The sequence below is a fragment of the Physeter macrocephalus genome, chromosome 11 (genome assembly GCF_002837175.3).
Source record: "Physeter macrocephalus isolate SW-GA chromosome 11, ASM283717v5, whole genome shotgun sequence".
Lineage (NCBI taxonomy): Eukaryota > Metazoa > Chordata > Mammalia > Artiodactyla > Physeteridae > Physeter > Physeter macrocephalus.
The window spans coordinates 83,077,531-83,092,093 of NC_041224.1; the positions used below are offsets into that span (position 1 = coordinate 83,077,531).

At 45.7% G+C, this 14,563-nt stretch overlaps 1 protein-coding gene across 9 annotated transcripts in view; it reads right to left on the bottom strand.

Moving 5' to 3' along the window:
* Positions 1–904: 904 nt before the first annotated feature.
* Positions 905–14,563, bottom strand: part of SLCO3A1 (solute carrier organic anion transporter family member 3A1) — a 335,014-nt gene continuing 321,355 nt past the window's right edge. For 2 of the 9 annotated variants that reach the window (XM_024114938.2, XM_028495251.2), the window contains 2 exons: positions 10,318–10,560; positions 905–1,577 (listed from right to left, as the gene is read on the bottom strand). In XM_024114938.2, coding sequence (XP_023970706.1) covers positions 1,495–1,577; positions 10,318–10,560 — 326 coding nt within the window. In that variant the 3' untranslated portion in view covers positions 905–1,494. The other 7 variants (XM_028495250.2, XM_024114937.2, XR_003681759.2 and 4 more) reach the window with 6 other exon arrangements.

The window sequence follows — 14,563 nt, forward strand, 5'->3', positions numbered from 1 at the left end:
CTGGCCAGGGATGTAATGCCTGTACTGAGGACTCTCAGATGCACACCAGCGGCAGGCATCAACCTGATTGTCCATCGGAGGTAGGAGTCGTGTCAGTGGATTAAGGATGGTAGTGGAGAAGCTAGCCAATTAGGAAGCAGCCTCACAATGGCAGCCTAACAATGACTGGGAAGGCAGTGGAGCTCCAGCCAGGCCGTGAGGCTTGTGGGAGGGTCTGTGGACCTAGAGAAGGGAAGGCAAATGCTGCCCTTGCCTCAGAGGGGTGGGACTAAAGTCAAAGCCCCAGAGGTTGATGATTCTGAGGTTGTTGGTTCATCATTCATTCATTCGGTTATACAATGAGCATCCACCAAATGTCACACACTATTCTAGGCACTGCACCCCAAGAGGAAGCCGTTCCCTGCTCTCCCAGGGTTTACGGACAATGGGAGAACCAGAAAGGAAAACCAGATGGTGACAGTACAGGACTATGGAATGTATCAGTAGGAACCATAGCAGTGTTGTGGAGCATCTAATTCCAGCCAGAGGCTGGGAAGCAATGAACAAGTACCATTTCTCCGTGCCCATTCTCTGTGAGACATGGTGCTGCCTTCACACTGGATTTCATTGAAGCCTTACCACAATTGTGTAGAGCAGGCGACGGTATTCCCATCTTACAGATGATGAAACTGGGGCTCAGAGGAGTCAGATGACTTCCCCAATACCACACCAGTAGCGAGTGCTGGGGTGAGGATTTGAACCCAGGTCTGTTTCGGCTCCAAAGACTGTGCTGTTTTGAACTATTCAAAGCCCGTAAATATAGAACACACACAGTCAGAAACACTCTCCTCAAGAGTCTTTGAGGATTGTCCTACCCAAAGACACAAGAGAGAAAGATAATAGAGATTACAGCGTGAGACTGAGGAAGAATTAAAATAGTGCTTTTAATATAATTCTCAGCAAACGTACAGTATGTACTTTACATCACATATTTCTAGTCTGCTCATCTGGAAAATAGAAGCTGCAAAAATACAGAATACCACACTCAAAATCTATTGAGTATGTGCTTTTTTTCCCCCTCTGTTCTATGAAACAGGGTAATTTTTACCCCCTCTTATTAAAATCCAGACTCAGCTGCTTTCGGAAGAACTGTTGGAGCCCTCGGTCAGAGAAGCACTCCCAAGAGGGGGTTTTCTAAAGCATGTCGGTAGGCCATCGCCACAGGAGCCAAAGGAGGGACTAGGCAGAAGGAAATTTGCACATCTGGTCAATATTACTCTTTAGTGATCCAGGAAAATGCCTACTCCAAGGGTTTGGAGGACTCCTGGCCACAGACACCTGCTTAGTCCTCGTCACAGGCCTGTGCTTGGGGCCTCAAAGGACCACATACTGGCTGGAGAGTCCTCACAGGGACCCTTGGGTTCTCGGGCAGGGCAGAGCACGCTAAGTCAGGCCCGCGAGGTCTGTGGGCGGTGGCGGGCTGTTCTGTGCAGGAAGAGGAAGAGGGCCAGGCCCTCAGCTTCTCACAAAGGAGTCTTCTGAAGGTGATTGTGACTCGGGACAGGTTTTCTCAGTCTCAATGTCTTGGTACTCTGTGCCTAAAGGGGGAGGGGGGAAGAGAGCCAAGAGGAAAAAGAGATCGGTCTTTTCTGGTTTTCCTACTTAGTTTTTAGGCTTATATAATAGCATCCTGGCTTTCCAGTGGAATGGGTAAGAGCAGGAAGTCATGTCAATAAAATGCTACTTTTTGCTGCACGTAACCCCAAGGAACCAGACTCCAAGCCCAAAGACCTTTACGTAGGCCAAATTTTTCTGAGAAGCGTGTATCTATACACGTCTATACCAACACCTACGCGGATGTTTACTCTATGGGAACGAATAAGAAGCATCTCAGTCATTAACTTATCTTCATCCTCCTAAGTCACCAGTGACAGACACTGTCACTGCAATCTCTGTTGAACAGGTGGCTGTGTACCAGAGAGAACCTCCTGGCATTCTAATGTCATGCTTTCTCCTCCAGCATTTGGGACCAGTTTGCTTTTTCATCCAGCCACAGAGGGTCACCACATGCTGAGTGAGAGAATCTCCTCGTTGGAGCAAGGTTTTTAAGCCGCCACAACGCTTCTGAAATAGATGCTGTGGCTTCATTCAAAAGGCACGAAAAACCCAGCTTCGTCCCTGTGATGATTTACAAGTTGTGTAGGTCTCCGTGACCGTGACATGCAGCTTTCCTGTTCCGTGATAGCCAGAGCGGTACCATAGACATCCCCACTCATTTCCTTGTCCTCTCTAGACTCTGACCCGGTAGTACAAAAGGTGACAAGGTGGAAATGTCACTCCTTTCCTCAGGATTTTGCAGCTGAGACCTGGCTTATAGGAGATGCAGCTCACATGCCCTGGACAGTTTGGAGCATCCTTCTCAACTTTCACAAGGTTCAAGTTCTTATGGTCTTGGGGGCTCTGTTAGAAGCCGTGGGGGCAGGGAGTTGGGGAAGGTGGGCTAGAAGTGAGAGAGACGGGGTTGGATCTTGTGCACAGAACGAATCAGGCAGAGAATGATGAGGAGCTGGTCAACTTCTGCTGACGTGGCTAAGGTGGGAAAAGGAAGGAGGAGTGTTTTTAAAGGTCTCCAGTGTTTATTGAAGGAAAAAGAGTTCTTCTCATTTTGGATCTCTGTGCCGGTAGGCAAAGTTCGGCAGAGGTTTTCGCCGCCAGCTCTTGCCTCATTTCTCTATGGAATTATAGACTTTTGTAGGGGTTTCTGATAGTAGATGCCTTCCTGGCCTCATCAAAGCTTCCTGAGAAGCCAGCCAGATCTGTGTTCTCACTCAGGTGGCGTTTGCGGTGTCACGGAAAGAGCACTGGTTCAGGAGTCGGACAGACCCGGCATTGGCTCCTGGTGACTGTCTAACTAGCTGTGTGACCTTGGGCAGCTTTGGTTTACTGAGCCTTAGTTTTCTGATCTGTAAAGTGGAAACAATGATGCTTACCTCATGGGCCAGGTGTGAGAAAGCTGCTGAGAATACTACCTGGGATCAGGCCTTATGGCCCCTGGCACGTGGGTAGCAGCCTCATAATAAGCATGGCTTCCAGCCCCTTTCCTCCTTTAAGGGGCTGGGCTAGAGCACAACTGATGTCTTAGCTGGGTTCCTCTTATAATGAAACTTCCTACATTGCATACTTCCACTTCATTTTATGGTCTTCGATTATAAAATCGAAGATGGGTTTGCCCCTTGACAAACCCATCTCCATGAGAGTTACCTTCTATTAAGTTAGCATGAATTTAAGAAGAACATTATTTTCTGGGATGTAATGGGATGGTAAAATCTCACCCTACAGGATGTTAAACCTCCAGAAAATTTACTATGGTTGTTCCATTTGCTCCTGGTAAGAGAACATACTCACTTTACCTTACAGAAAAATATCCAGAATTGGTGCTAATCATCAATTACTGATTGTTGGCCTGAGTCGTTAATACAAAAAATCAAAACATCTAGAAACTCTGTTCCTAAAAGTCTAGTATTTGATAATAGAGCAAGACACATCTCCAACCAGTGACCAGCATCGGTGCGTCTGAGGCCCTGGGCTGGAGCCGAGCTCCTGAGGTTGACGCTGAGGACTGCAGGGGTGCCAGGTGGGAGGGGTGTCCGGGGTCTCTCCCACTGGAGCTGATGACCAGTGCTGAGGACTGTCTCCCTGGCATTTCAGCACTTTGAAATTGCGTTTCAAAATGCATTAGAGTGGAGGCATCATCTCCTGTTTCCTCTTACCTGCCTGCTTCTGGTAGAACATCCCAAATAAGTTATCACTGGGCTCTGTGGTTAAGACTGGGAATAACACAGGAAGAGCAGATGTCCCCAGAATACAGCTGTTGCCATGTCCCCGTTGTTATGATAGGGGGCATGCGAGAGCGTGGGGGGCATCCATAGTCCATTTGAGTTGGAGTCTTCTGAATAGGACGTCCCTACAGGTGGGAAGGTTCCCTCATTTCTTGCCCAGGATGGAGGGAGTGCCCATAAAGGCAAAGAACACGAGCTTTGGATTTGTTGATCTGGGTTTGAAACTCTGCTTTGTGACCTTGAGCCAATTCTGGAAGCTTTCCCAGACTCATTTTCCTCTCCTGTAAACTGAAGTTTAATAACTGTTTCTGCCTCACAGCCTCACAGGACTATGGTTGAGATTAAACGAGCTAATACATGTGATAAGCTGGTTCATACTAAGTGCTTGGTAAATGTCAGCTACTATTATCATTAGTTATTATTCATGCTTACCAATTATTCCACTGGGCATATCTACTAGCTTTCTAGTGCCAATGTTTCGTGTTGGAGGGAAGGAGGGAAGAAACTTGAGATACTATTCAGTGTCTGGATTCAATCTTCTTTGTCTTGTTCTTGCATTTTCCCCTCCCACGTCCACTTCCATCACTTAAGAAAAAAGAGATGATTACTCTGGTAGAGCTAGGGAGTGAGTGTCAGGGCTGGAAGAGACCGTAGATTGCATAGTTCCAATTCCCCTCGTTACACAGGAGAAAGATAATGTTGCCTTCATTGCAAACCCTGACAACAATGGGATACTTACCTCATTCTTGGAAAATGGGATACCTGAATTAGATTTTTAAGGCTGAAGGACCCTTCCAATCCATGACTCAGCCCAGGCTACAGTGGCCTCTGCTGCTACAGTCCATCAGACTGTATGCCATGCTGCTTCAGACCTCATTGTTTTCCAGAACAGAGATCAGCATGCTACAGCCCTCCCTCAGCCAAACCCAGAGACTGCCTGTCTTTGTAAATAAAGCTTTATTGGAGTACAGCCCGCTCATTTGTTTACACATTGTCTAGGGCTGCTTCCCTGCTATGACAAAAGAGTAGTGGCCACAGAGACTAGACCCCCAAAGCCTAAAATGGTTACCACCTGGCCCTTTATGGAAGGTTTGTGAACTTGCTCTGCTGGTCCTGTCGATGGAGGGTCTCCTTCCCTGGCTCCCTGGCAGACATCCACTGCTCTTTAGTTCTTGTTTTCTAGACCACCTGCTTTCTGAAGCCTTCCTGATTCTTGAGGTCATGATGTAGAACTTCCCAGCTCCCTGAAACAGCCCTCATTGCTCCCAGACACAGACAGACAGACAGACAGACCCCGGCTCTTCAAATGACTATTCTACTGCTTTTATTTGTGTTCAGGTCTGTTTCACTCATTAAACTTTGAGTTCTTGGAGGGCGGGACCATGTCTTCTCTACCTTTGTACCTGGTTTGGAGCCTGGCACACAGTCAAAATTTTAATGAAGTAGTGAGTGAATAAACACATCACTGGAAAATATCAAGCTTATACAATGCTCCCCTAAATGGCACTAATTCTGCCAAGGAAAACTGTGCTACCATGTGGAGGGTCCCTGAGAAGCATGAGCTCTGTCCTTATCTCCACAGCAGTCACAGATTTCTAACGTGCTGGGGAATCCTGGCTTTTCTGAATTCCCCATTTCAGGCTTTTTAACTCATGTCCTCCCTGCCATGATAACCAAGCACTCTGAGGTCACCTACAAGCGTGAGGGAGGGGAGACACAGGTGGGTGGCTGTGTGCAGACAGTGTAAATTCCTGTGTGATCCTAGCAACAGGCCCCGAAAGAGGCATCTGAACAATGTCTTCCTTGCATATTCTGCCAGTTAGAGATTGCTATGTTTTACCAATTTATTCTTGAGCAACCATAATACCCCAGGGAGGCTAGGTCCAAAGGCTATCAGTAGGGCTGGTCACTCTCAGAGATTAGGTCCTCACAGCTGTTCAGAACTCAAGAACTTGAACTGAGTTGGGAGAGGTGAATAAGGAGGGAAGGAGCAGGGAGAGGGGGAAAAGGACTCTGTTTATGCCTCAAACTAATTTCCAGGCTCAATTTAATTTCACTAGCACCCTCTCTTGGAAAATGTCGCACCTCTGAGGGATTTGATCTGGATTCTAACCTAAAGGGAAACACAGACCATGGCTCGAAGGAGGCTGTTGAGAGGCACTGACATGAGCTCAGTGGAGTAATTAAGCCCCTATGTGTCCGGTACCTTCTGGACAGATACTGGTTCTCTATCAAAACAGTCAGGTAAGAACAGCACAAGACAGCAAATATTCTGTTAGACTGAAAAACTGCTTGTCTGTTTTTCTCCCCTCATCCAAACCAAACCAAACATACAAACAACAAAACAGTAGGGTGAACACCACCAAAACATACAAACAACAAAACAATAGGGTGAATACCACCAAACAGGACAGAAGCTTACCCTGTCCTGTTCCTCTGCTCTTGACTGTATAATCAGCTGCATTGATTTCTACAGGTTGAACTTTATTGCTTCACGTTGCTCAGGAGTACATTCAGGACTCCCAAACAGGGCTTAGAACACAGGCCTGGTGGGCTTGACTGGGTGGAGAAGAAACCACACTTCTCACGACCTGAACAGTGTGCAGCAAGAAAAACAGCCTTGTAGGCTCATGGGGAACCAACAACTTCTTTTCCTCAGAGGGTTTCCCTGTGAGTATATGTATGTTTCCATTTTACATGCTCCTCATGAATGGCCTGCTTTGGAAGTGTGGAAGATAATCTATTAGCAACCATGGCAGAATCTTTTTCCTGAGAAACTTCCTCAGGAGTGGTGTGGCTATCATCCCAGGGACCAGCTGGCCGCCCTGAATGGAACATTTCTGTGAGTCTCCTTGGGCCTGCGTGCAAGGCATGGAAATGTTGCCACGCCCGAGCGAGGGGATGCTCGAGGTTATTATTGGAGATGGGGGAGTGGAATCAGGGAATCAGGGACACACCACTTAACCAAACTCTACAAATCATCACTAGAGGAAGCTATCCCACAGGAGGGTGGGGAGAAAGAAGCGATTTTTATGGAGAAGCACGTTCCTTCCTACTCGGAAGACATTAGGAAGTCTGTCAAAGGATTCCTTAGAAGCTCTTGGTTTCCCCTGATTATTTTGCCTGTTAAGGGCTGCTAGCAAACTCCTTAGGGGACTCGTGAGAAAGCCCACAAGCTGTGGCCTCCTGGAGTGGCAGTGTCCCTGGGGTGCCTGGGAGCTTCACAGCCTTCCTCTGTGGAGGCGTGAAGAAGGCAGCAAAGCTGCTGGGCTTCCCTGACAGTGCACAGCCTCAGCAGGAGGAAGACAGCAAACTGTCCCCCAGAGACAGAGACTTCTACAAAATGTGTTCACTTCATATGCAGGAATATTATTGGTAGAAACCTTTTTGGTCTATATGTAGGAGTTACAAAAACCTGTCACAAGTTGCAGCAAAGAGAGCCTTTTCCATCCATCCCTGGGCACCTTCCACTAAGGTGGTGGAGGGCTTTGTAGCAGAAGAGAGAGAACGTTAGCGTTCACTTTCTAGGTTTATCCCGTCCCTTACATTTTAATTTTCCATAAGTCCAATGAAGATCTCCCCAGGAAATCTTTCCATTCAAAATCCTGCTCAAAACCAAGCAAATAATCAAGGGGCTGGATTGGGAAGGGTATGTACAACGGTTCCTTGTAGCACAAAAGGAAAATTAAACCTAGACTAGGTTTTCTGTTCTGGAGTATGGGAGAGAAATTAAAATTTTTAAAGGTGACAACAACACATGTTAGAGCCATCTTACAAGAGGGGACTTTAAATTTCGATCCAGTTGTTGATAAAACTGAGCCCTGGAGTTGTTTTCCTTTGTCATCCTAACCTCTTATTCTCATTCAGCCTAAAATCTTATGAAAAATAGCCAAAATGCAAAGAGTTTTCAAAAATCTTTTTTAAAAAACAAAAACAAAAACACAAATAGCCCCATGAAACATGAGGTCCTGCAGCCTCAGTGGGTGTGGACTGATTTTGGGGAAGCTACACAATCATATACAAGAGGGCAGTGATCTATTAACAATACATTTTCAAGACAAAACCAACCCAATACCTATACAGGATGGAATCACAGCCTCGGGAGCCACAGAGCATACATAGTTTATGAATTGTTGGAGAACAACCCCACCTTTAACTAGTTAACATATTGATGAGCGTCCCCATTTTCAGGAACAAGGACAGACTCAAGCAAAACACAGGAGAAAGCTCTTCCGGAAGCATCCTGTCCCGAGGATGCAGCTGATCACGGTGGCTCCGCACCGCGACACAAGCTTCTTTTGGGCATCCTTGCTCCGTGGGGCTTTCTCTAGTCTGGGGCTGTAACTCAAACTGCCCCATTTACAGTGTTTGTTAAAAATTCAGCACAATGCCCCTCTCCCCCCGCCCCACTCTTTTCTTGCCTGATTCTCTTGTCGCCTTCTAGATGACCTGAAAATACGTGTCTGTCTGAGGTGAAAAAGCCAACCAACCAACGCATCCTTGGGGTCTTTCCAGGCCCAGGAGTGGCCTAGTTCAAGGTCACTGCAATAGCATGAAAGGTGGCTTAACTGGACCCTGTGTGTGTGTGTGTGTGTGTGTGTGTGTGTGTGCGCACATATGCTCTCTCTCACATAAGCTCTGCCCCTTCTGCAAACGGCCTCACCAGGCCGAGTCAGCTGGATGCAAGAGGTTTTCCTGTGATTCTTACCCCAAACAACGGTAGGTTTGCTTCTAGCTGTTTGAGGTTCAGCCACTTTCAAAACACACACAGACAAAGGCCTGTCTTGAACTAAGATTCAAGACTGACCCTGAAAATATTACAGACATTTTCAGGCAGTGAACGTGCAGTAGCTTCCAGGAGCTTGTGGGTCTGTTACCCCAGACACTACATGCTGCTCAAAGCTTGTGCTAGGGAACCGTTCTTTTTTCCCTCTCCTCTCCCCAGAAGCCCTGCACCCATACACACAACCCACAGCTGAGCGTGTCTCCGCCGCAGGTTGAAAAGAACGCCTCTTGGCATGTGAAGCAGGCATATGAAAGGGCTTCCCGTGACAGTGATCACTGAATCATGGGGAATAAATGGAGAAGGCAAATTTGCAATTCATCACGTTATCCCCTGTTGCCTCAAATGTGATCCTTTAAAAGGCAGGGTGCATATACACTCTCTTTTTTAAGGTTTTTGTTTTTTTTTCTTCTTCTCATAACACACTGCATATTCTCGTTTTCGCAGACTATCCAAATGAGGATAAAATGATAAAAAAAATTACAATAGATTAATTGCATCCCTTGAATAACATTATATTTTTGGTGCATTAAAAAAGGAGAAAAGTAAAAGCAACCAGCGTTAATAAATTCGGCCTAGAGAACTGTGTTAGTGACTGAAGGGTTAACACAGATTTGAGAAGTAGTTAAAAATAGTATCAGAGGATTATACATACCAACAGTTTGAAATTCATATGCATTGCATTTTTTTCCTTAAAAATGGCAAAATGTTTGGCAAATGTAAGCAAATGACTTGGACTAGGTTGGGTTTCACCGGCTCTGAGCGAAGTCAGTCATAGCCAGGCGAGGCCCACTGCTTCCTGAGGTCACTCTGCGGGGCTGGGGGACGCACCCCAATGGGAGATGCTGCAGGGAAGGGGAGGTGCTGGTCCCCCATGTCCGGCTCCCCCTGGGGCCCTCAGTCTTGAGAAATGGAAATGGAGCTGGTGAGAGGTGTCAATTACAGTCTCCAGCACAGATCACCCTTTAGCATCGCTGAGAGAACTCTGGGGCCTTGAACCACATGTGTAGACTGGGTGAGTCGTCTACACAGCGACCCATATTGCAAAAATTAGAGAAGTGGGCCTCCACTCCTCTGACTTGGGTCCCCCTCCACCCCCGTGTGGGCGGGGAGGGTGGCATGGGGTGTGTCACTAGTGCTTATCCTGGCAAATGTTGTCAACTTGGGTTTTTTAGTAGACTTCTTTTAATATATATATATATATATATTTGTTTTGTATGTGTATATATATCCAGAAAGGTCCGTCCTCCAAGCTGGCCACCACTGTTCCCTGAATTTGGCAGTGCCTGTTGCTTGCAGCTGTCGGCATCCTGAAAAACCATGAGGTGCCTTCAAAGAGTAGACTCTGAGCCCCTGGAGGTTGCATGTCAACCACGTGATCCCACGCTCTCCTTATTTTGAATCCCGTCTGGCTCTGATTTTGAGAAAAAGGACAAAGGTGCTGTGTGTACATGTGTGTGTGTCTCTGTGTGTATTGAGTTGTTTTTTTTTTTTAATTTTCTTTTTTTTTTTTTTTTTTTTTTTTTTAGGAAAAATGACCCTTGGATGACTAATACAGAGTTCAACCCTCCTTCAGTCACTATAAAACAGACTCCATGTTCTCACACCACTCATGATCTTCAAGGTTATAGATAAATTTTGTCCTATGTGTCTGGTTTGCGGGCACAGGGTCCCTCCCCAGATTGTCTAGGGTCAGAGTAGAGGCAAAGAACTCACTGGTGCTCAGCCCGCCCTCGTGGTTTTTGATGTATCGTTTATAGTTTTTCCTCAGGCACTGCCACGTGGTGGTGTAGAGGAGGAAGGCAAAGGACTTGAGCGCGATGGCGATGCTGACGTACAGGTATCTGTAGGCCACGTTGTCGTAGAGGACGCAGGCGCCTTGCTCCCCACAGAATGTGCTCCAGAACAGGCAGGTGGAGTCGATGCCGGCCCCAAAGATAAGCGGTGGGGGGATGAAGCCTGTCGGAGGGAAACGGACAGTTAACGTTTGGGCTCAAACGGCTGGTTTGATGGAGAGAAGGGCTCCCCTGTCCCCGTCCGTATCTCTTCCGACAGGACTGCAGGGTTTGTGGACCATATTCAGTGGTTCTACCGCACAGTGGGGAAAAGACCCTGTCCGGAGGTCGAACTGCTTGGGTTCGAATCTCAGCTCTGCCTCTTACTGCACAAGCCTGTGCAAGTTATTTAAGCCCTCTGTGCCTTAGTTTCCCCATCTGCAAAATGGGGTTAATAATATCAGTCCTTCTCAGATCACTGTGAAGGTTGGCTCACTGAATACATGGAAAGCATTTAGAACAGTGCCTGGCACAGAGTAAACACAAAACAAATGACATCTGGGATCATCATCCACTGAGAGTCTGAGAAGGAAGAGAGTCTTCCCTGAAGGGAGACATTCTTGGTGTCACTCAAAGAAGTGCACCCTTGTAGAGGAAACTGCTAAGAGGCATCATACTCTGTGTATTGTTCTTTTGCGTGGGGCTTCTGAGGCTTTGTGTGCTCTTGAGAGGAGGCAGTTGGAACCAGAGGGGACCAGAGGTTGAAAATGAGTACCCTACACCTTATGTGTGTGTATATATAATACATGCACACACATATACATATGAAGGATGTGTTCTCATATATGTATATATACACAGATATGTAAATATATATGTGTGTATGGTTTAATAGCTGGAAAATATCTGCACACATACTGACAACTTTCCTTCCCCTAAATATTACCATTGGAGCAGAATACTTTTCATTCTGAACCAGGAACCGGTTTAAAAACCTTCACAATAGATCATTTCATGCACCTACAACCAGTCATCGAAAAAGGCAGATGAGATGGAAACTATTCATCATCCTTAATTCAGTTCTCTGTTACTCTCTGCGTTCATGTGCCTGCTGCTACCCCCGAGCTCAAAGGTTATCAGGCCTGGCTGCACATTAAAATCATCTGAGGTGTCCTATCCCAGACCAATTGAATCAGAATATTGGGTATGTGGCCTGGTCATCAGCATTGTTAAAATAAAACATTCCCAGGTGATTCTGGCCTGTTGGGGGAAAAATGTTTCATCTGTATTATGGGAAAGCAATGGATGGGCCATTAATACAAATTAATTGCTTCGGAAGAAACAGTGTCCCCAAGGCCAGAATATGGTACCAATCATCTTCGGTGAGAAGCAGGAAGTGATCCCTGGAAGCAGGTGGTGACAGTTCCCATATCCCAGTGCCGAGGTACCCTGATACCCTAAGCATTCTTTTCAGCCCTGGACTGAGTTTCACTTTTGTATTAAGGAAAATCCCACTGAGAATTTGATGAGATATCGACCTTTCGTCCAGAAAAATACATCTACCCACAAAATCGCATCCACATTTCAGGGGTTTCATGGACCCCTGAAGTCCATCCATGATCAAGAGAATAAGAATGGCTATGTTATATCCACAGCAGAGCCTCCTTTCTGAGGGGCCCTCAGAGGGCAGCCTGGGAGAGGGAGGCTTAATGAAGGAAGCAGCACTTCCTTGGTTTGTTTTTTTTTAATTGAAGTCTAGTTGATGAACAATGTTATGCTAGTTTCAGGTGTATAGCAGTGATTCAATTATACATATCTATTTTTCAGATTCTTTTCCATTATAGGTTATTACAAGATATTGAATATAGTTCCCACTATACAGTATGTCCTTGTTGTTTATCTATTTTATATGTAGTAGTGTGAATCTGTTAATCCCAAACTCCTAATTTATCCCTTCCCTCCCTTTCGCCTTTGATAACCATAAGTTTGTTTTCTAGTCTATGTCTGAGTCTGTTTCCTTGTTTGTTTTTTTAACATCTTTATTGGAGTATAATTGCTTTACAGTGTTGTGTTAGTTTCTGCTGTATAACAAAGTGAATCAGCTATATGTATACATATCTCCCCATGTCCCCTCCCCCTTGCGTCTCCCTCCCACCCTCCCTACCCCACCCCTCTTGTCCCTAGGTTCATCAGAACCATTTTTTCTTTTTTTTTTTTTAAGATTCCATACATATGTGTTAGAGTCTGTCATACAGTGTTTCCTTGGTTTTAATGACTGGCCTGGGATGGCATGGAGGGAGAACTGCATGATCCTATCAGTGCTGATGAGGTTGGCAGGGCTTCTTCCCAGGCCCAGGTGCCTCAGCACTTATTCTTAGCACTGTCCAACTCTGTCGCTTGTTACCCCAAAGAGAACCCCCCCACACCCAGGAAGAAATTTTCATTGAAACTGCAATTAAATCTCTCTGGCAGCTTGAATTAATAAACTCCAAGCTCAAATTCCCATACAACCTGCTCCCGCTTCGCAGCTCCCAGGTCAGGTTGGTCTTGGTGGGTGGAAACTCACATTCCCAGCATTCTCTGCACCAAAGGCTGCCCAGGTGTTTGAGACCTTTCTCACTAACCAGTGTGTCTTCTCCTGCCCCCCAACAGATACCTTTCTTCATCTAACTGAAAAAGTGCCAACTGGAGGAACTGCCATGGCAACCACCGATAGACACTAAGCTACACTCCACATTACTTAGGTAAAGAAATGGCGATCTGGAGCCAGTTTAGATTGTGGATAGACTTGGGGATCAATGGGACAAATTTGGCCTGTTCCTATGGCCCAGTGGGAAAATGCAGATCCATTCACTTTTCTATTTGTCAGTTTTATTAGGTTGTAATTAGCTCCCAATGCTCCCTCCTTTTCCTTCTGCCTCTCTTGTCCTAACCCCACCCATCACCAGGCAATGGGAAGCCAAGACTATGACACCTCTGGTATAAGACTTGCCAAGGGAAGGAACTGAGGGCCCCTCGCTCCAGAATGCACGGGTGTCTGAAGAGGTGTATGCAAATCCAAGTTGGGCAAATCAGGTCATATTTTAAGCCCATTGCGGGAAATGTACAGTATAATGGAACCATTCATTAATGCTTGCTTAAATTAAAAAAAAAAAATCCCGCTAAAGTGCCAATACGTAACTCTTTCACATACCTGATCCGAGTGAGGATTTTTATAACATGGAGTTGTCTTAAAGTAGGGCATATTTCTATGTGCTAAGGATGTCAGTTTTATCCTTGTCAAGCTTTACTAGTGGATGACAAAGCCCTGGAAAGTATCAGAAAAAGCCTTCCAACAGAAATTAGAAAGCTAAGTGTCTAGCAAAGTTTTTCATGTTATACTAGATATTATGGAGAGCATTTGTGGTCAAGATGAAAGACCTTCTCACTTAAGGAGCGGAAAGGATGGGGTAAGTCACTTTAGGTGCCTCAGTTTCTTGATCTTTTAGGAAATAATATGGCCTGCCTGGTCAGAGTCAAGGTGAGCACTCTGGTACAAATGAGGGGAGTGTTATGCAAGGGTCTGCTCCTTCCATATGGCCAGAACTTTTGCTACCTTATTTATCTTGTACAGGGAACTTGGGGGTGACAGTTTATTTATCTATTTATTTTTTAAACACCTTTATTGGAGTATAATTGCTTTACAATGGTGTGTTAGTTTCTGCTTTATAACAAAGTAAATCAGTTATACATATACACATGTTCCCATATCTCTTCCCTCTTGTGTCTCCCTCCCTCCCACCCTCCCTATCCCACACCTCTAGGTGGTCACAAAGCACCGAGCTGATCTCCCTGTGCTATGCAGCTGCTTCCCACTAGCTATCTATTCTACGTTTGGTAGTATATATATGTCCATGCCATTCTCTCACTTTGTCACAGCCTACCCTTCCCCCTCCCCACATCCTCAAGTCCATTCTCTAGTAGGTCTGCGTCTCCATTCCCATCTTACCCCTAGGTTTTTCATGACCTCTTTTTTTTTTTCTTAGATTCCATATATATGTGCTAGCATACGGTATTTGTTTTTCTTTCTGACGTACTTCACTCTGTACGACAGACTCTAGGTCCATCCACCTCACTACAAATAACTCAATTTCGTTTCTTTTTATGGCTGAGTAATATTCCATTGTATATATGTGCCACATCTTCTT